The sequence below is a fragment of the Stigmatopora argus genome, chromosome 11 (genome assembly GCF_051989625.1).
Source record: "Stigmatopora argus isolate UIUO_Sarg chromosome 11, RoL_Sarg_1.0, whole genome shotgun sequence".
Taxonomy (NCBI): Eukaryota; Metazoa; Chordata; class Actinopteri; order Syngnathiformes; family Syngnathidae; genus Stigmatopora; species Stigmatopora argus.
This window is the reverse complement of record NC_135397.1, coordinates 12582344-12602146: the sequence shown is the minus strand read 5'-3', so window position 1 is coordinate 12602146 and position 19803 is coordinate 12582344. Positions and strand designations below refer to the sequence as shown.

The window sequence follows — 19803 nt, the reverse complement described above, 5'->3', positions numbered from 1 at the left end:
GAATTAATAGCTACTTTACATAAAGCATGTGCACATCAGATGGCTTGCTTGCATCCATCGCAAAAAATAAATATGATGTTACGTAGAGGAATGACAAGTAATGCATTATCATATAAACGTAACTCTTAAAAATAAGATTTCCGTGATAGTATATGAATTTTGTATACTGGCAGATTCATATATGTGTGTGGTTATAATATGTGGGGTGGCAAAAGTGGGTAGCATGTAGGCCTCACAGCTCTGGGGTTCTGAGTTCAAATCCAGGTCATGCCACCCCCATAACCCTAATGAGGATAAAGTGGTTCAGAAAATTAGATGAGTTATATTATGGAATTTATAGCATCATTTTGGAACTACTACCGGTATCGTCTCGTTTAATAACTACAGTCCTCCTCCGTAGCCACTAGAGCTATTATTGTGAAAGGGCTACTTGTTTTGACCAGTTTTGACTTCTGCTAGCTTGACTGCACCTGAAGCGATGGCTGTAACACGCGCATGCGCGAAGGTTGATCGAGCTTTAATTCTTTATGGATGCAAAGCAAGGTACCCTTGATGTTCTGAAGGATTGGCTGGAAGGAATCTATCTTTTTGTCTTTAACTCTAAACATTTTAATTTATTTGATCGTGTACTGTTTAAAGCCATTTAGAGCCCAAATCGACATTTTCGGACAGTTTCTCAGTCAGGTGAGAAAACTCGGAGATCGGATGTGGCAAGCCAACTGGCGACGAATGCATCATTTAGCAGACTGGATTTCAGGTACGTATAAATAATTAAAAAGTAAACCCCCCTCCAAAAATATATTTTTACTGTTTTTTATTTATGATTTCTTTTTTTTCTTCTTTTTTTTTACAAACACCCGTTGTAAATTTGCCAATAAAATGCTTAACTGTTTGTGTATAGACACACACAGACGCAATATAAATGTCCACTTAATGTGAGTGGTGGTGGCGCGTGGCAGTGGCGCGTGCCACGGTCAGATGGCTTTACACGTGACGTAAACGTGACAGATCCCACTGAGCGGTCACGAAAATTCCTCCCCCCAATTCTTTAGTATTTCCTTCACCGATGTCTACCATACATCGTATTCATCTTTTATCAATGTTATTTGCTACGTATGTCCGAAGGTAACGTGATGGGGGGCTGCGTGGGGAGGAGAAGCAGAAGCGATGGCCAAGGGAGTGTTCGGAGTTTGACCAGGAGCAAAAAACGTGGAGGTAAGCAACTATTGTATATTGTTTAAATCGTATGTAGAGTTGCATGGTGAATCATTGTTCTGAATAGATAACTAGATAAAAGAATAAATATGATAAACTGCTCAGTTGTTAAAACTCGAGGTATTATACTTTCAGCATTGAACAAAAATATGCATAACATTGACTTAACTAAGTCAGAGATGATCATATAGGGTTCACATTTATGTATATGTGCATATGTGTATATGTGTGTGTATCATCTCATTTTCTGAACCGCTTTATCCTCATTAGGGTCGCAGGGGGTGCTGGAGCCTATCCCAGCTGACTTCGGGCCAGAGGCGGGGGACACCCTGAATCGGTGGCCAGCCGATCGCAGGGTACAAGGAGACCATGCACACTCACACCCATACTTTGGGACAATTTAGAGTGTCCAATCAACCTACCATGCATGTTTTTGGAATGTGGGAGGAAACCGGAGTACCCTGAGGAAACCCACGCAGGACCGGGGAGAACATGCAAACTCCACACAGGGGTATGTGACCTGGATTTGAACCCAGGACCCCAGAGCTGTGATGAGGCCGACGTGCTTGTGTGTATGTATATGTGTATATATATATATATATATATATATATATATATATATATATATATATATATATATATATATATATATATATATATATATATATATATATATATATATATATATATATGTATATGTATATGTATATATATATATATATATATATATATATATATATATATATATATATATATATATATATGTATATGTATATGTATATGTATATATATATATATATATATATATATATATATATATGTGTGTGTGTATGTATATGTGTATATATATATATATGTGTATGTATATGTGTATATATATATACATACCTATATATATATATATATATATATATATATATATACACATACACACACATATATAGTGAGAGAGAGAGAGATAGACCACCATTCATATACCCAATCACAGGGCCACTGAGCAAGAATCGATTGCTTGGTTGCCCGCACCAAATTCAGGCGAGTGAACCACTACACCATCAGGTGGCATAAATGTAGTACCACAGATGATCAGGTTGTATCGAGGGCTCTTGTAGGTTATTGATAGCCCAATGGCTGTGCATTGCCCACATCTGGTTTAGAAGGTGGCTGAATCTTCTTTGGCATCAGGTAATATTTTGGCTGCATTCAAGTGGATTACTATTCATTGCGTCTGAATAGAGCCATGGCCATGTGCAGATCTTTGAAAGCTCGATGCTAAGAGGCCTAGTAAGCCATAACAAGGATGTATGAAAATACTGTTTAAATAAACTAGTTTGCAAACCTAAATAAGATATCCACAGTTTGTGATAGAGGTTTATACCACAAATCCCCTTAAATACTGAAGCAAATGTTTATTCCAAATAATAATGTGTTATAGCATAATTAAAATGCTTTTGTCATGCAAATCAGTTTTATTACCCCTTTTTTGCCACTTTAATAAGTTAATAGTTACTTAAGAGTTACTGTGAGTTGGACACTACATCAATTTTCTACAATGAGGCAAGAACTCCTAACTGAATATTTTGACAGAATAGAAACAAATACTCGTGTTAGTTGTAATTTAGTCCAGTCTTGGGCTAATAGTTTTTAATAGTTTTAATAGTTTTTAGTTTCGAAACCTCTTTGTTTTAAAGACATCCGAGACTTGAGAATGTGTTACGCTTGGATGGAAAAATATGGACTAAATGGAAACTTGACTACCTCAAGCGACACATTCAGCAGAAAAGTAATTTGAATGAATATGACAAATGAGAAGGACAAATGCGAAAAATGAAGTAGAATTTAAGTCATTATTGCGGATATTACAGTGACATTTATTAAGATGTTTTGTCTATGGATACTAATCATTACATTTTATTATGACTAGATCATTTATGGGTAGTAGAAATGCACCTACTGATGGCAGGTGTCATACTGGTGTGTGGCCATTGCAAGCACTTCTGATGTTGCTCACAGTGGTCCTCAGTGTGCTCAGGAAGGTTGTCTGTATGCCCAAACCTATGAAAAATTGTGGGAACATTGCTCCTCACCTACTCCATGCCTTATTTTATATTGCATTGTATAGTTGCAAAACATGATCTCAAAGAAGTCAGTACTTGACCATTTGCACTTGTGCCGGTTGTGCACAGATTCCAGCCTAGTGGATGTCTGATGGAATTTACGAGACTGCTAATAGGGTTGGGCCTTTGATCCCGACTCCAAATAGAAGTGATAGGATTAGACCTTGTATCGAGATTCAACCCTCAAGACAACCAGGACGTCGGGCTTACTTTCCCCAGTTTGAACTCTTGTTCCACAAAAAGCAGGGATAAGATATTTATGGTTGTTGGTTTTTTTTCGAACGCCTCTAAGTGGAGAAGGGTGGCCATTTATTCTCACGCACTCGGGTTAGATGGTGGTGCGGACTGTCATTTCAACCAGACAGACTGGAGTGTGTTGCCCTTTTGACTGACACAACTGTCGGTGTGGCTGCATTTACAACAAATAGCAATAGTGCTATGGGAGTCCCCAACTCCAGGGAATACAATTACTATCACTCTCCAAATCCACCTGTAAGGATACTGCTGAAAAGTAAGTTGAAAGGATGCATGGATGGCTGGTTTGATAGATAGAGAGAGCTTTGCTTGTTAGTTTACACTTTTTTTTTTGTTTTATTACTGCTCATTGTTTTTTTTTACATTGACAACATATAAATAACCTCTTCTTGAAGTGATTTAGTACAATTTTTCCAGAAAAACAAACTGTAATTTCACAAATATTTATTTTTTTATTTTATAAATTTCCTTTTTTTATTTAGGAACAACCTTTTTTTATGATTTCCAAACAACCTATAATGTGGTCAGTACCAAATTGTACATCTTCATTAAGGCATCTAATGCCAGTCAGTATTGAAGATTAATTTGTGATCCAGGGAAAGATTACTAAATAAAATGTCCAATCTTTTAACTGTTTTTTTTCATACAATTTGACCTAAAAGAAAATGAACAAAAACAGAATGAACACATGAATGTAATATTCATGATCCAATTTGATGTTTACGATGGCTAGAACAGAATATAAACCTTGCAGTGGGGAAACAGGCGGATTAGATAGTATTGCATGTATTATACCTATCACTTTAGTGTAGGCACTACATGTGGTGATGTTGATTGTCATTGGCCAAAGCTTGCTCCTGCGTCCAGCCAATGCCCGTTGAGGATAGCCATAGAACGCTAAATCCTGTTATGTGGCACCTGATTACCGCCTATAATCCAGGCGTGTCCACCCGTGTGCAGTCCTGCATACTCTATGTGTACTCACTCCAGACTCACCAGAATGAATCACTTTAATTACACTCCCAATTCTGTGTTAAATGAACGTTGTCATTATGATCATGCTTATTAAAATACTCCCTTTATCAGGGGTAATGAGACAAGTAGCTGTCAGCATATGACCACTCACTTCTCGTAACATTTAAACAGGGGTGTCAGACTCGGGTTGGTTCGCTGGCCGCATTAACAACTCGATTTCATGTGGGCCGGACCATTTTAGATATAATATTTTGATTGTTTTTTGTTATAAATGGATTAAAAGAACTGGATTAAAAGCCCTGAATATCCAGTTTTTTTATAGATCTAAAACAATTTTTATTTTAGCTTTTTTAAATATATTTTTAGATTTTACAAAATGATTTTTGAACTAAAAACACAGAAAAAAATGATTAAAAAATTACAATTATTGATTTAAAAGGGGGAAAATCAGGAAATTTAATATACATCTATATTCTTCATTTTAATTTGATCCTAAAACAGAAAGTCGGCACTCATGATTTACTTTCCCGGGCCACACAAAATGATGCGGCGGGCCAGATTTGGCCCCCGGGCCGCCACTTTGACACGTGATTTAGAACAACTATGAGATCTGCTATTAACCAAGATAAGGATGAGTTTTGATTGATAAAGTCAACGGATGTTATTCATTTAATGACATTTTTTATATAGTGCTTCTATTACTGTATTTGGAGATGACAGGCTGAGAGACTACTGTACTATGCTGAATTATTTACGGGTCAAATGAATTTAATCTTCCCCTAGGAATTTCAATGCATGCCTGACTATTTAATTTTTTAGTACATGATGGACATTTTTTTAATCCAAGGACCAATTAATTTTGGCTTCATCATCACCATGCTCATATTTTTAGATTACGTTATAGTCAACCAAGATGTTATTGTCAGAGAGCAACACTGAAATGACTTTGTATTTTTCTATAACACATTGGAAAATATCAAGATACAGTATAGCGGCCCGTTTGGAGAGTGGTTAGCGCGTTGGCCTCACAGTTCTGGGTTTGATCCCAGGTCGGTCATCACTGTGTGGAGTTTGCATGTTCTCCCTAAGCTTGCGTGGGTTTTCTCTGGGTACTTTTGTTGCCTCCCACTTCCCAAACACATGCAAGGTAGGCTGGATGAACACTATAAATGGCCCCTAGGTATGATTGGTTGCCCGTCTCCTTTTGCCCTGCGATTGGCCCACTAATTTAGGGTGTCCCCTGCCTGTTGCCCTTAGTTAACTGGGATAGCCTCTGGCACCCCCCGCAACCCTTGTGAGGATAAGTGGTTCAGAAAATGAATGAAAACAAAAGATACAGCATGTTTGTTTGCAATACAAATCTGATTCATACAGATTCCGCGGCAGGATTAAGGTTTAATACGGTTTTCTGGTCTCATTTTACTTAAAGAATTGTTTACTGTGCAATTATTTCACTAAAACATTTGTCATGAGGACTTAAACTGACTGAAAGTGTCGCCTATTTGCCTTCAGGACGAAACGAGCCTCTCAAGAAGGAGCGTCCCAAGTGGAAGAGCGAGTACCCGATGACCGAGGGCCAGCTCAGGAGTAAACGGGACGAATTTTGGGACACGGCTCCGGCTTTCGATGGCCGCAAAGAGATCTGGGATGCGCTCCGAGCAGCTGCCCTGGCTGCCGAGTGCAATGACCTGGAGCTAGCGCAAGCCATCGTGGACGGAGCTTGCATCACATTGCCTCATGGTATGCACTGCATAGACACCCACGCAGGCAAACTGTGTAGAATTCTGAATTCAAGGGCAGAACCCACTTGTCATAATTTTCAAAATGTCAGAGGTTAGTTTGCAGATGGCCACGCATCACTTGTTTGGAGATTACCACACTGATAGTTATTACATAACACCCCTGCGTGACCACTTCCACTGGATTGGTGCACACAGAGACATAAAAGAAAGACATTGACATGTGCGTTTTCATCTGCACGGAAAAATCCATGAGATTTTCAGTCAATGTTGACATTTTTTGGTCTCTACTACAGCTCTCCTGCCAGTGATTACTAGTAGTGATTACTACTCAGATTCCTAAGGAAAATAGAAATTAAATAAGCGCTTTTTTTTAGATTTAGTACTTATTTCATTCACTACATTTATATCTGCTTCACTGATTGGCATGTACTATTGACTCAGCAGGTAACACATATTGACAACAGAATTTCAATTTTGTTGGAGTTAATTGGAAAAGAAAGGCAACTTCAAGGTTTTTACAATAATGATTCCTGTTATACTAAGTATTTTCACATCAGAAATCTTAGTTTGTCGTTTTTTGCGAATGTTGCTGACATTCATCATGTGGGAATGTGTGAAATATCTATATTTCGAGTATTGTCACTTTTATATCCTCTTCCTTTTTTATCTGCACAGGCTCTCTCACAGAGAGTTACGATGAACTAGGAAACCGCTATCAACTTCCAGCGTACACACTGGTACCGCCTGTCAATCTAATCAATGAAACATGCAGTGAGATCAAAATTTCTGAATCCATACAAAAGCAAGTGCAGCCTCCTCCCTGCAGGCAAGAGTTTCAGCTGCGCGTGCGACTGTCCTCAGGTGAGAAAAGAAATGCAAGAACAAAGACAACCCACGAGAAAAAACAAGGAAAAGTTAACTCTACCTTTTTGTTTTTTTCTTAGGCGAGGATGTACGTCTTACAGCTAGCTTGGCTGACACCATCGCCGAGCTGAAGAAGCAGCTGGAGAATCAGGAGGCCATTGACGTGTCCCGCCAGAGGTGGTTCTTCTCTGGCAAACTCCTCACAGACAAGACTCGTTTGCAGGATGCTAAAATTCAAAAAGACTTTGTTGTCCAAGTCATTGTCAACATGAACCCTCCACTTATAACCAACTAAGTAAGCAATGTTTGAAAAAATGGCCAGAAAGAAAGAGGCAATCAGAGAGTTTATGCACTGGGGTTTTCTGTAAAATTTTCTAGAAGAGCATTGCTTTTATAATGTTCCTTTTTATATTCGTTACCCTTCTTTTCCTACTAAAAACGTCCTAAAAAAGCACTTAAACACTTTGGAACTTGGGTGGAAAACCTCCAGCCAGTGGGACAAAATGTATACAAATTCCAAGAGCCTTTCAAACCACAAATGCCCGTAGTACGATTATAAATATGGTTTAACCCTCCCTTTTGTCCCAAAATTACTGACACATTTTACCCTCAGGGTCTTGCTTCCTGAAAATATTATATTGTTGTTTGTCAATATTTCTGCTTTGTTTATTTATTGAATACTTAGATCACACTTGATGATGCACTTTTGCCCTTCCTCTAGCACCACCAGCAAGCCAAATCTTTATTATAGAATACATATGTATCTTAAAACGTTTTTTAATCCAAATATTTTTAAAAATAATGATCACAAAAAGATTACACCTATGATTACTTGTAATGAGTGATGACATGATCTTCTCTCTGGCACCACACAACTTGTAATAGCATAGTTCAACAGGAAATAGGGAATTAAAAAATATTAATTTTGTTAGTTTTATTTTTTTCTTGTTTGCTGTGTCCCCTATTTTTTGTGGGTGGTTACATATTTTGGAAATAATTCCGAAACAGAAATAGGGTATATATCATATCGTAATGAGTCAGTCAAATAGAACATAGAATAAATATTAATCTTTTTTAACACACGTGTTGCACACAGAATATGCATTTTCTGCCTGTTCAGAGATATACAAAAAATATACACGTAACATTTTTTCCCACATCATAAGTATGGTTTTCTTTGGAGGGTCATTATGTACACAAACACATTGCCTATACACAAAGAATTAGCTTTTGGTTTCAGCAATGAATCTATTAATATATTGGGTATTTTTAGCTACAAACGTGAAGTTAGTGTGCATGACAGGCCACAGAAAATGATGTGATGATTAATCATACTTTGTTTTCATGATTTTAGTATGACGTTGACATAACTTCGAAAATATTGGACAGGTTTCTTAACCCTGTTATAGATGAAAAGTACAATCGCAAAATACACGTCACTGTTTGTGATTTGTGACTTTCACTCACCCCTTCTTGCTTGTTTGTATTCTTACTCAGTGGCAAACCCATCTCCCAATATAGAAAATCAATGCACTCCTTTTTTGTTTGTAATTTAAGAGGATGACATGGGGGAAATGTAAATATTTACATGTGTGTTGTTTGGCCAATTGACTGCTCAGTTGTCATCCCATGACTTTATTCTACATAAAGACAATGTACTATCAGATGATTGGTTCTTTTTATTCCAGGAATGAGTCAACACGTTCTACTATTCTCTTTTAAACCTTTTAAATCAAGTGAAACAATCATTGAGCTTTAAACGCTGGTACACTTGGTGCAATATTGTAAAACTGGCACGTTATAGCGTAGCTTTTCATGTTAAAATATGTTCATATATCCACGCCCCCAATACAAAATATACTCAAAAGCGGATTATCAGATTTATGAACAATATTTGCCTGAGGTATGCCTTCTTGTGGAAGGAAGAGTCGTACATCTTTGAGTTCAGCCAATGAAAAGTTGAGCAAAAACTAAACATATTGCTTAGTTCACCAGTAATAGTTTAGAAGATGAATGAATAAATATAATTACAATAAATCATACCGAAACAGTATTGAATGAAGAAATGTACACAGCGCCCTCGCCAGGGAAAACAAGGTCTCGTCTAATGACGTCATCAAAGGAGCGACACAGTCATCTGTCTGGAGCAGTCTATACGCAGTGGGCTCGAGTGTGAAAATGGCCAAAAAGGGGAAAATTCGATCTGGCACGTCTTCGAAACTCAAACGATGGAAGAAAGGACACAGCAGCGACTCAAATCCACAGGCGAACCAACATCGACATGCCGCTAAAAGTCGATTTTTCAGCCGACCTTCTGGTAAATGTGGCTCCCCCTATGCACGTGGATTTTAGGGGCCGGGCTAATTTTAGCAAATGCTAGCTGGTTATCTTCGATCTACAACATTGTTATTTATTTGGGTAGTTTCGTTGTGAGATGTCACGGAAAGTCACTATTAACGAGGTGAAACTTTAACACTTAAAGTGAATTGAAATGATCAACAGACATCATTCAACTCTTAATGGCGAAATAACAAGGAGACCAAAACATTATATCACCCAACAAATATGGCTGTGTTGAGCTGTGTAAGCAGGCTTACCTAATGATTTTAGTCTCAGGAGTCAGTTATTTTAAATAGATCTTTCAAAGATGACATTATTCATGCTTATATGCTAGTGTAGAGCTATCTTAATCCACTTTCAAGTGTTTTATTTGGTGTTTGCAAGTGTCTTTTAAGATGAAATTGTACCTCGTTGCATCATCGTTTTTATGGTTTTTTGCAGGCAAAAGTGATTTGACAGTTGATGCACTCAAGCTCCACAATGAGCTGCAGACGGGTCCACTGGAGATCAGAACAGCAAGCCAGAAAGATGCCTGCATGGAAGAAGATCAAGCGTTGTCGTACAGGACCTCTGGAACTTTCCTCAGTGGTCTCTCGGACTGTTCTAACCTGACTTTCAAGAAGGTACAACGCTTCTGGGAGTCCAACTCCGCTGCTCATAAAGAGGTAGGAAGAGAGGTGGATGACATATGTCATTCAAAAGGAATACCTATCTGTAGGATTCAATGTTGAAGTCCTGGCCAACTTTAATGTGGATGTTCTTCTCAAATGTTTTTTGAAGATCTGCGCTGTGTTGGCAGCTGTAACGGAGGTGATACGTAGCCAAGGAGGGAAGGAGACAGAAACAGAATATTTTGCTGCTCTGGTAAGTCTACTGACTTGAGCACTTGGCAGTGATACTTCAAAAACACGTTTTCTTGATCTACATCTAATGTCATGTTGTCAATTATTCTCTTGGTTTGGGAACCTCTGCTGAGCTCAATGCAATACATTAATATACACATGTCCGTTGTGTTTATAGATGACTACTCTGGAAGCGGTGGATTCAGCGGAATCACAATCTGCCGTTGCTTATCTCCTAAACCTCACTATGAAAAGGTATGCATTCACAGAAATGGGTGCAATCGTGTCAAAACGTCAAATGTAATGTTGTTGGCTACTCTCAGGGTTCCCGCCCCAGTGCTCAAGTCTAAATTCTCCGACACCAGCAAGGCTCTGATGAACATCATGTCCCAGCAGTCCTCATCCGAAAACGCATCGTCTCTCAGATGGGTGAGCATGTCTTTTTATTTTATTTTTTAAATTGCTTCATGGCACATCAGATTGATTGTCTTTTTATTGTCACCCTTAGATTCTCCCGTGCTTGGCCACTCTGTTGAGAAAACAAGATACCACTGTTTGGACTTACCCTTCCACTCTTCAAGCATACCATGGCATCCTCAGCTTCACCGTGCACAGCAAACCCAAGGTCAGCTTGCTCGTCTTCTTTACATTTTTCCCTTTAACCTTAAAGTGGTACCTCTATTTACAAAATTATTATAATTTTTTTAACATGATTTTTTGTTAAGCTCTTTAAAAATGCTAAAAGAAAATCAAATTTGTATGAAACGTGCAAATAAAAAAATATATTGAGCCATTTCAATGAGTTACAAACACATGCTAAAGCATTTTCTACTGTTGTTGAAGGATGAGTTCATAGGTGAGAGAGGTAGAACGTTTGGCAAAAGACAAAACATACGAACACACACGGAAACACACAACTTAAAATTATGAATTCAAAAGCTTAACATTTTGGGGGCCTACAATTTAAAATAAAGAATAAAGTTCTAAGCACACTTGAAAAACTCACAAAACTTGTGTGCAGCTACCTCCTAGCCAATGGGAGGCCAGTGTGGTGTTGGGAGATAGCTGTTTAGAGAGCAACTCTTTCACGCCATTTCAAAATAAAATATAGGGCACAGAAAGTGTATTTGTCACGGGGCATATCTGATTTATTTTTAGATTTTGTGTTTGAGTTACTTAAATTTGTATCCCAAGACTAAATCTTTGAATCAAGGGATTCCGTAACCTAAATATTTTGTATGTAGAGACGTTGGTAAGTAGAGGTACCACTGTCGGACTGTTTACCGAACTGTATGTTCGTAATTGTTAACGAATACAACACCATCTCCGAGTAGGTGCGTAGAGCGGCGCAGGAAGGCGTGTGCTCCATCCTCCGAGGGAGTGACTTCCTGTTCACAGATAAAGCCCCTGCCCATCACCCTGCTGCTGCGTCCACAGCCAAGTTCTGCATCAAGGAGATTGAGCAGGCAGGGGGTACGTCCTTTTTTAAATTTGTGTAAGAAAATAACCCAAGTTCCTGGTCATTTTTTAAAGTGTGTGTGTGTGTTCAGGGAACAGAGAGGACACCACAACACTCCACGTATTGGGCCTCCTAAAGGAGCTAATGTTGACGTTCCCCCTCGGAGCTATCAAGTCATGTTGTGAAACGCTGCTGCGAGTTATGACACTCAGTCACGCGGTGAGAATGTGTGGAAAAAAACAGCCAGTTTCTGGATTCCCACACGTAGTCCTATGCGAAATACTATGTAGTTGCACGGTTGTGTTCAATATTTGGAAATGTGGGAAATATTTACATAGTCAATTTGGTATACTACTCACATTGCAAGCTTTTGTTGTTCCGTGATAATTCCACTTGAACGCTGGTTTCACGAACACCAAAGATGGGACTTCAACCCTGCCAATGTAGCTCTCCATTGACTGATTAAGGAGAAAAAAGTCAATCCACTTTGTTTTTCATTTTTAATTAAATAATCGTTCTCCTTCAAAAGGTAGACCATTTTTTTCTAATTCAATCTTATTCCTTTCTAAACTTTAATCAGATGAACATCAAGTAATTTTGACGTTCAAAAAACAATAATATCAAATTTCTGACGTATAAACCCGTTTTAAAACTACCTCATTAACTGCTGGTGTTGGCAATTCCATCTTTTTAAATTGAAATTTTTATTCAACAATTCAACTTTCCAATGTTGATTGTTGAGTTAAATTATTTGATGCGACAATTCCTTTTGTTGTCCCTTTTGTGTGCAGATGGTGACCGCCAGCGCCATGCAAACTTTCCACAGACTCTTCAGTGGGAAACCAGCTGCCTCAAAGTTATCACCTGAGCTCAATGCGCAAATCATTACAGTAAGACCAAAGGACCCTAAACAATGACTTTGGAAAGAGAAAACGAGTATAATTGTGTCCGACTTTCTCTGTAGGCTTTGTACGACTACCTGCCCAGTGAAAATGACCAGCAGCCTCTCCTCGCCTGGCTTGCCGTCATGCAGCAGGCACATGTTCACTTAACATGGTAACACATACTGAAGGAATCATCTGGGGAATTTTCAAATCTGTTGTTGTTGCGTTCCAGTGAATGAGTCGGTCTTTTGTTCAGTTTGCAGAGTTCTCTCAGTCTAGGCCATCTCCCTCGCCTCTTCTCAGCCACTATGTCGTGCTTCTTGTCATCTCACACGCAAGTGGTCTCTGCGGCCGCCACTATGCTCAAGGTAACGCTACAATTCAGTAAAGGTTGATCAGGTGTGAATGCAGCAGGTTATGTTCCTCTTCTGAGGCCTCATGACTTTATTTCCTCACTATTCTTCACTTTAAGATGAAATAAGATTTGACATACAGTGAGCAAATAACCTATTATAATCTATTAAATATCGTCGGATTGGTATGGGCAACAAAACATATCTTGTAAAAAGAAGAGAACAAACACTACAGAAAATGAACAGATAAATTTTTCCTGTTCCAGACGCTGTTGACCGAGTGTGTGGGCCCTCACATGGAGGAAATCGGCATGGTATCTGCAACAGCCTCTGCAGGAAACCCCTCCTATATCTGCAAAATGTTTCGGTACCTGACCTGTTTTCATTTGGGAACAATTTGGATCTTGTGTTATCTTGCTAATATGCATGAATGTGTTTCAGCACTGTTGAGGATGGCTTGTCCTATCGTTTCCATGCCTCCTGGCCTTTTGTCTTGCAAATACTTGGTTGTTTCTACAAGGTTGCAGGGAAATACGCACACTCTGTAATGACCAAGGTAAGATCACACTAAAGTTGTAAACATTGTCTCTGTGCCATGAAATGTTTTCCCTACTCTTGGAATTTTGTACAACGAACCGGCCGATTTGCCTCAGAACGGCTCGGAGCTCCCATGTAATATCCCGAGTGAATCTAACTCACCAGTGCATCTGGAAGAGAAAGTGTCATTCACATCTCTGTGCTGACTTTTTATCCATTGCTGAAGGGTCACTTGTGGTCAAGTTGCTCAGATAGCCCCTTTTTTGGTATGTGACCCCATGTGGTTTTGGCCCTACCATGCCATAATAATCCTAATTCCTTTCTGTTGATGAGCAAGGACCTGTTACTACAAATATTGCTGAAATTGTACAATGTCTATAAATTGGAACAGGCAATACTCTGGTGAATATGCTACTACTATGATTTTTAGAAAACACATTAATCTGTGGTTGGAAAATGAGGTGTGTAACTCTCCACTATTAGATGAAATTCTAATGCTCATAAAATGGGAATCGGTATATATAGCTCAAAAGAGGGAGTTCCAATTGTTTCTGGCAAACCATTATTATTTCTTTACTCCTCCTTTGTAGTCTTTGCAGTCCCTCGCCGACCTGCGCGCCACCCCTCGATTCCCATACAGCGGCGAGCTGGATCTGGCAGTCGGTAGCGCTGTGGAGATTATGGGCCCAGAGGTCGTGTTGGGAGTCGTGCCTCTCAATATCACTGGCTATGAGTAAGTGCTCAGTTTTCACATATAATCATAATAAGTGCATCTTTTCCGGACATAACTGCACAGTGCATGTGTCTTTTTGGTTATCATTAGCGACGACCTAGAGTTCCCGCGCAGCTGGCTGGTGCCGGTCATCCGCGATCATGTGAAGAATACTCACCTGAGCTTCTTTATATCCTATTTCCTTCCTCTAGCCTCCACACTCAAGCAGAGAGGTACAATTTTGATAGCGGTAGAAAGATCTGAAAACAACTTGAATATGACAGTGATTATTATTTGCGTTGTGTTGTAGCTGGAGAGTTGGAGCAAGCGGGTCAGAACCTGGAAGCCAAAGTCTATCAAACTTTACAGCTTCAGGTACTCCTTTATCGTACATTCTGAGACAACACAACCATATTGTCACTTTAATCAGTGGTCATTCAAAGTTAAATTTAAAAAAAATGTCATTGTTGAAAAATTGACAACAACAGACAACTTATACAATACAATTTAATGCCCAGTAGTATTGTATTAAATGAAAATGCATTGTCAGATTTGGACCATGCTTCCCGGGTTTTGCACGTGTCCCGTGGACTTGGTGCCATCCTTCAAAGGGATCGCTCGGGCTCTCGGCACGGCCATCAACGAGCATCCTGAGCTGCGGCTCACGATCTGCCAGGCCCTGCGCACCATCATCAATAAGAGCTGCGGCACTGGTAAGATGGTGTTTACCCCGTGGTGACTTAGCCGCCTTTGACCGTTGTCTTTCTGCAGAGGAGGAAAAAGCCGAAGTAGGTCGCTTCTCCAAGAACTTCCTGCCTATCCTCTTCAACGTGTACAGCCAACCCCCTGACGAGGGAGTGTCTGGATCCTACAGGATGGCTGTCTTGGACACCATCAAGGTCTACTTGACGGTCACTGAACAGCAGGTGGGTGACAAAATAAAAAAATCTGGCTTTAAAGTAGCTTCTGTTTATTGAACCCTACCTAAATCACCCTTAGATGATCAACACATTCCTGCAAAAAGCCACAGACAGATTGACCAGTTCAGAAAGCACCGAGTTCACACGGTAAGCTAACTATTATAAAATTATGTGATAAAGTTAAATCACATGTTAAAAGAATTGGACACAAGCATATTTTTCTTGCTAAAAAACATTAGGGTTATATAGCTTATCCTGGAGAAATGCAATGACAGAACAACAACAATATGAACGGCCACAATTTGAGAAAATACTGTACACAAGACTGTCAATGATATCACTCTTCACTTTGTCTTAGGTTGTCAATGCTGGACCTTGTTGTCGCCATGGCGCCATTCTTGGATCAGCTGAACATGACAAAGACATTTCAGCTCATCAGGCCGTATTTGGAGGTTTTTTGTTGACTCGCAGTCAAAGCTATGATGTCACAAACGCATTTCCCGTTCCCTCAACTGTCTGTTCTCTTCTGTTCAGATGAAAGAACCGGGCATGCAGAAGAAGGCGTACCGCGTGCTGGAAGAGATGTGTGCAGGGGAAGGAGATGAGAGCAAGTCATTTGTCGTGGCCAATCTCGACACTCTGAAAGCGGTTTTGCTGGAGACCCTCAAACAGGCTGCATCGCCGGCAAAAAGGGTGAGAAAAGGCTGATGGGCTCAGCATGATCGATGGAGCCTTTTTTGGTAGCGATATCTCATTTTTGCACTTATTGTCCTCAGCCGCGACTGAAGTGCCTCATCCATGTGATGAAAAGACTTGACAAAGAGCACAATGACTTCATCACTTCTGTCCTGCCAGAGGTAACCTAACAAATACGCTGCACAGGTGCTGACCCCTGACCCTTACGCCTTAATGCTCTGTTCTTCAGGTCATCGTGTGCACTAATGAAGTGTCCATCGGCGCGCGCAAAAATGCGTACACCTTGCTGGTTGAAATAGGAAACGCGTTTGTGCGCTTCTATGGGGACACAAAAGGTAAGCTAACAAGACCATGTAAAGATAATTAGGAGTGGAAGGACTGTACTTTTTGACTACCAATAACAGCTGTTGATTTAGTCCCAACTGCACTTTGAAACAGCCACAGCTTGTAAATTTCTAGCTTTGTAATTGCATTTCTTTGTGTTGTAGAGGCCATGGAGCAGTATCTGGTGATGGTCTACGCTGGCCTCACAGGCTCCATTACGATGATCACTTGTACCGTGATGGCGCTCACACGACTGGTTTATGAGTATAGAGGTAAGACGACATATGGTATATACATTTACAGGTTTTTAAGATAAAATTAAGCTAGGTATGTTGACTTATTATATCCGCTGTAAGAGTGAACTCGTTGTTTTTATGTCAGACTCTATTGAGGTTTCCACCATGGAGACGCTTCTGCAAAACATGTGTCTGTTACTGGCCTCTCGGACCCGAGAAGTGGTCAAAGCGGCGCTGAGCTTCATCAAGGTCATCCTTTTTGTCATGGACCCCAAGACCTTGGCATCCCATCTTACTGTCATAGTAAGGCGCGGACTCATCTCGACAAGATGGAGTCCTACCCAGGAGTTTGTAACGTTTTTTTTTTTCCCTGTCAGATGGAAGGCATCCAAAGTATCACAGATAATGCTAGGAGACATTTCAGAGCCAAACTCAAGAATATCTTGACCAAGCTCGTCAGAAAGTTTGGGTAAGGCATTTTTAGATCTGAATTATGATTATATAGTACACATCTACCTTGACTAAAAAGGACACGCAAAATAGATGTAGCTTTTTGCAGTAAGAAGCGGAACACTTTGCAGTCCCACTGCTGCTCCACTTGCTCACAGATTGCCTGCTTTTCTAGTTATTCGGGGAACAAAAGGAGGGGAGGCCCAAGGCAGCAGCATAGAAATAGAGCGCAGGTGGCTCGCATTGCTCAGAACAAAGAAAGGATGGCTAGGCAGAAGTCATCCTATCTGTTAAACACAGTTACTCCAACAGGCATGGAGATGTGTTAGATGATATGTCCCTAAAGTGACCTTCTGACTTCTCTAACTGAATCAATTTTCTTGGGTTGTGATGCCCGTATTTTAGACCAGTAAAAATAATGCAAAAAAGAATGTAACCAGTAAATGACAAATCATATTTTTTGTATTAAAGTTAGCCTTGCTCATACCTCTTCAAAAAATGTTGTTTACAAATATTACACAGTGTAATCTGTTTGTTACAACCATTAGTTTCTAAGGTGAAGTAGTCGAACTCAGTAGACACATTGGCCTAGTGGTTTGATTTACAGCAGCCAAAAACACTCAACCACTGGATCAGCTCCGATCTTGTGACCAAATAGGATACTTTCTAATACACCAAAAATAGCTGCATCGATATTGAAAATTGGAATGGGACATCATTTGTGAGAACAGTCTGTTAAAAATTGGAGTGCTGTTTTTGCTGCTAAAATGAAGAGGTTTGCCATAGCCAGCAAGTCAAATTTTGATTTTGAGGAATTGGGAGCCTGCTCAGGGAAGAAATTGTACTTTTGTATAATTGTGTGCAGCTTTGAGCTAGTGAAGACGATGCTGCCTGTCGAGTACCACAAGTCTCTTGCCAACATTCGCAAGATGGAGGCTCGCACCCAGAGGAAGAAACAAGCGCAGAAGCAGCAGGAAGACTCGGACAGCGAAGAGCGGGCCCCCAAATCCGCCAATGACAAGTATGACACCTCTTTGTCGGCCCGTGTGACGTTGACATGAACGTCCGACTGTAACCGCGTCTTTTTCTTTTCTTCCTGGTCAGTATTGAAGACCTCTTGGCGGGGACGGACAGCGAAATGTCGGAGGACGAAGTCAAGGTTGGGAGGAAGAAGAAAAGCGCAAAGCAGCAGAAGGGTCAGGCCTGGCTCAAAGAGGGAGAGGATGATGACCCGCTTAACTTCTTGGACCCCAAAGTTTCACAAAGAGTGCTCGGTAAAAAGGAGGGTTGCTAGCTTCTTTCTGACAGCTCGCTTTTAGCGCTTTCACGGCGGTGACCAGCGAGCTTTGTGTTTCCACTCTGGTAGCCACCAACCCCGAGAAGAAAAAGAGCGGCAAGGCGACGAATGGCTTCAAGACGACGTCAGACGGGCGGTTGATAATCAGAGAAGAGGATGACGAAGATGACCAGGAAGGTAACATTCAAGATTTCTGATATTAATACTTATCTTCAATATTTGCAAGCTTGTTGGAAATAATGCATCACACTTCTTAAAGATGATGGCGAGTTGAAGGATATTTTGGAAGAAGCTGGAGTGAAGAGCGTAAGTGTTTTTTTTCCTCCAAAGTCTGACACTTTTTGACTTTGAACCTTTTCTTTTTCCTTCATATATTCATCTGGCTTTTTTTTGTTTTTGTTTCAGAAAAAGGCACAAAAAAGTAAATTTCGAAGCGCTGATTTGGACGAAATGGACACAGAACCACAGCCGAAATATAAAGGTACATGCAGCACAAATTTAACGTCATCATGAAATGTTGGACTGCACAACGAAATTAGAGGATTTTTAAAAAAGAAAATAACAAAAAAAAAACACAATAGCCACAGAGATAAAATGGACTAAAAATTGTCTTATACTAAGAAAATTACTATTTATTTTGTCCAAGCACCTGGGCAAAGTAATTCTATTAGATTTGTAGTACTTGTATGACATTATTTTATATTGAAATTGAAGTTTTCTTGTTCTCACTCAGCCGGTGGCTCGGGCATTCACAGACCTCTGGGACGCAACACAAACTTTGGATCTGAGTACAAATCAAAGGTGAAGCAGGCATCAGGGAAAAAACACAGACTGCATCAACATAAATGCATTAATATCAATTTTTTGACAGAAAGGAAAAGGGGACATTAAGAAGACCGGCAAACCTGACCCGTATGCTTATATCCCGCTTAAGAAGTCCCAGCTTAATCGCAGGTAGGAACAACATATAATTATTTTGTTTTAAAAAGAAGACCACTTAAAAGGCTGCGCTTGTCCAAACAGAAAGCGGGCCAAGCTCCAGGGCCAGTTCAAGGGGATGGTAAGAGGAGCCCAGAAGGGGGCGCTGTCAGGTAGGAAAATGCAGAAGAGCAAGAGGAGAGTCTGAAGAATAGGAATCAATGTGTTCTAAAAGTCATTTGTATGTAAAGTGGAAATCAAGGTTGATTTTGAACTATTTCATTGCTAAATTTGCACCCACATGGGGGTTGTATTGCTTAATAAATCATGCTTATGAAGAACCATGCAGTAAAAATGCATGTTTCCCCACTATTTAAAAAGTGTCATGCTTTTATTGACAAAATAAACCGTTTTGAGCAGATGCCGCTTATCAGATGGTAATCTTTGCATCCAACAAAATACAAAGAAGCTTATCTTACCTCGCACATTTACCCTCCCTCCCCAACGTTTATATCAAAAGTATGACATTGAATACACTCCAAGACCATTTTTAAAATGTCCAATTTTGTCTTGTGGCTCCATAAATGTCACTGATGGATTATTAGTGTCTTGACAGCAGTTAAAAGCCAATTTGTTTAATTCAAGAAAAGGACTGTAGCACTAAATA

General features: G+C 39.9%; 2 protein-coding genes across 3 annotated transcripts; both read left to right on the top strand.

Annotated features, from left to right (window-relative positions):
• The first annotated feature begins 472 nt into the window (after window positions 1–472).
• Window positions 473–8096, top strand: ubtd1a (ubiquitin domain containing 1a). 2 transcript variants are annotated; one of them, XM_077613235.1, is made up of 5 exons: window positions 473–757; window positions 1126–1215; window positions 6075–6302; window positions 6980–7165; window positions 7249–8096. In XM_077613235.1, the coding sequence occupies exons 1-5, from the start codon at window positions 706–708 to the stop codon at window positions 7461–7463; spliced, it is 771 nt and encodes a 256-aa protein (XP_077469361.1). In that variant the 5' UTR covers window positions 473–705; the 3' UTR covers window positions 7464–8096. The 2 variants fall into 2 exon arrangements, with proteins under 2 accessions (XP_077469361.1, XP_077469362.1); XM_077613236.1 differs by lacking the exons at window positions 473–757; window positions 1126–1215 and adding an exon at window positions 3477–3843.
• A 1168-nt stretch (window positions 8097–9264) lies between these two features.
• Window positions 9265–19557, top strand: rrp12 (ribosomal RNA processing 12 homolog). The gene is made up of 34 exons (XM_077613045.1): window positions 9265–9485; window positions 9950–10173; window positions 10289–10372; window positions 10529–10605; window positions 10674–10779; window positions 10859–10975; window positions 11685–11823; window positions 11901–12028; window positions 12601–12699; window positions 12774–12865; window positions 12950–13061; window positions 13313–13413; window positions 13488–13602; window positions 14174–14316; window positions 14407–14528; window positions 14606–14670; window positions 14846–15008; window positions 15067–15221; window positions 15295–15362; window positions 15574–15667; window positions 15750–15908; window positions 15992–16072; window positions 16141–16246; window positions 16400–16507; window positions 16617–16774; window positions 16849–16940; window positions 17787–17942; window positions 18026–18195; window positions 18288–18395; window positions 18478–18524; window positions 18624–18699; window positions 18952–19019; window positions 19090–19172; window positions 19242–19557. The coding sequence occupies exons 1-34, from the start codon at window positions 9347–9349 to the stop codon at window positions 19342–19344; spliced, it is 3858 nt and encodes a 1285-aa protein (XP_077469171.1). The 5' UTR covers window positions 9265–9346; the 3' UTR covers window positions 19345–19557.
• The last annotated feature ends 246 nt before the right edge of the window (window positions 19558–19803 follow it).

Excerpts from the sequence above, each read along its gene's own strand:
- ubtd1a (XM_077613235.1), top strand. The coding sequence starts at position 706 with ATGTGGCAAGCCAACTGGCGACGAATGCATCATTTAGCAGACTGGATT. Across the intron at positions 1,216-6,074 it reads CAGGAGCAAAAAACGTGGAG|GACGAAACGAGCCTCTCAAG; the intron begins GTAAGCAACTAT and ends ATTTGCCTTCAG. Across the intron at positions 7,166-7,248 it reads GCGCGTGCGACTGTCCTCAG|GCGAGGATGTACGTCTTACA; the intron begins GTGAGAAAAGAA and ends TTTTTTTCTTAG.
- rrp12 (XM_077613045.1), top strand. The coding sequence starts at position 9,347 with ATGGCCAAAAAGGGGAAAATTCGATCTGGCACGTCTTCGAAACTCAAA. Across the intron at positions 10,606-10,673 it reads CTAAACCTCACTATGAAAAG|GGTTCCCGCCCCAGTGCTCA; the intron begins GTATGCATTCAC and ends GGCTACTCTCAG. Across the intron at positions 10,780-10,858 it reads ACGCATCGTCTCTCAGATGG|ATTCTCCCGTGCTTGGCCAC; the intron begins GTGAGCATGTCT and ends TGTCACCCTTAG.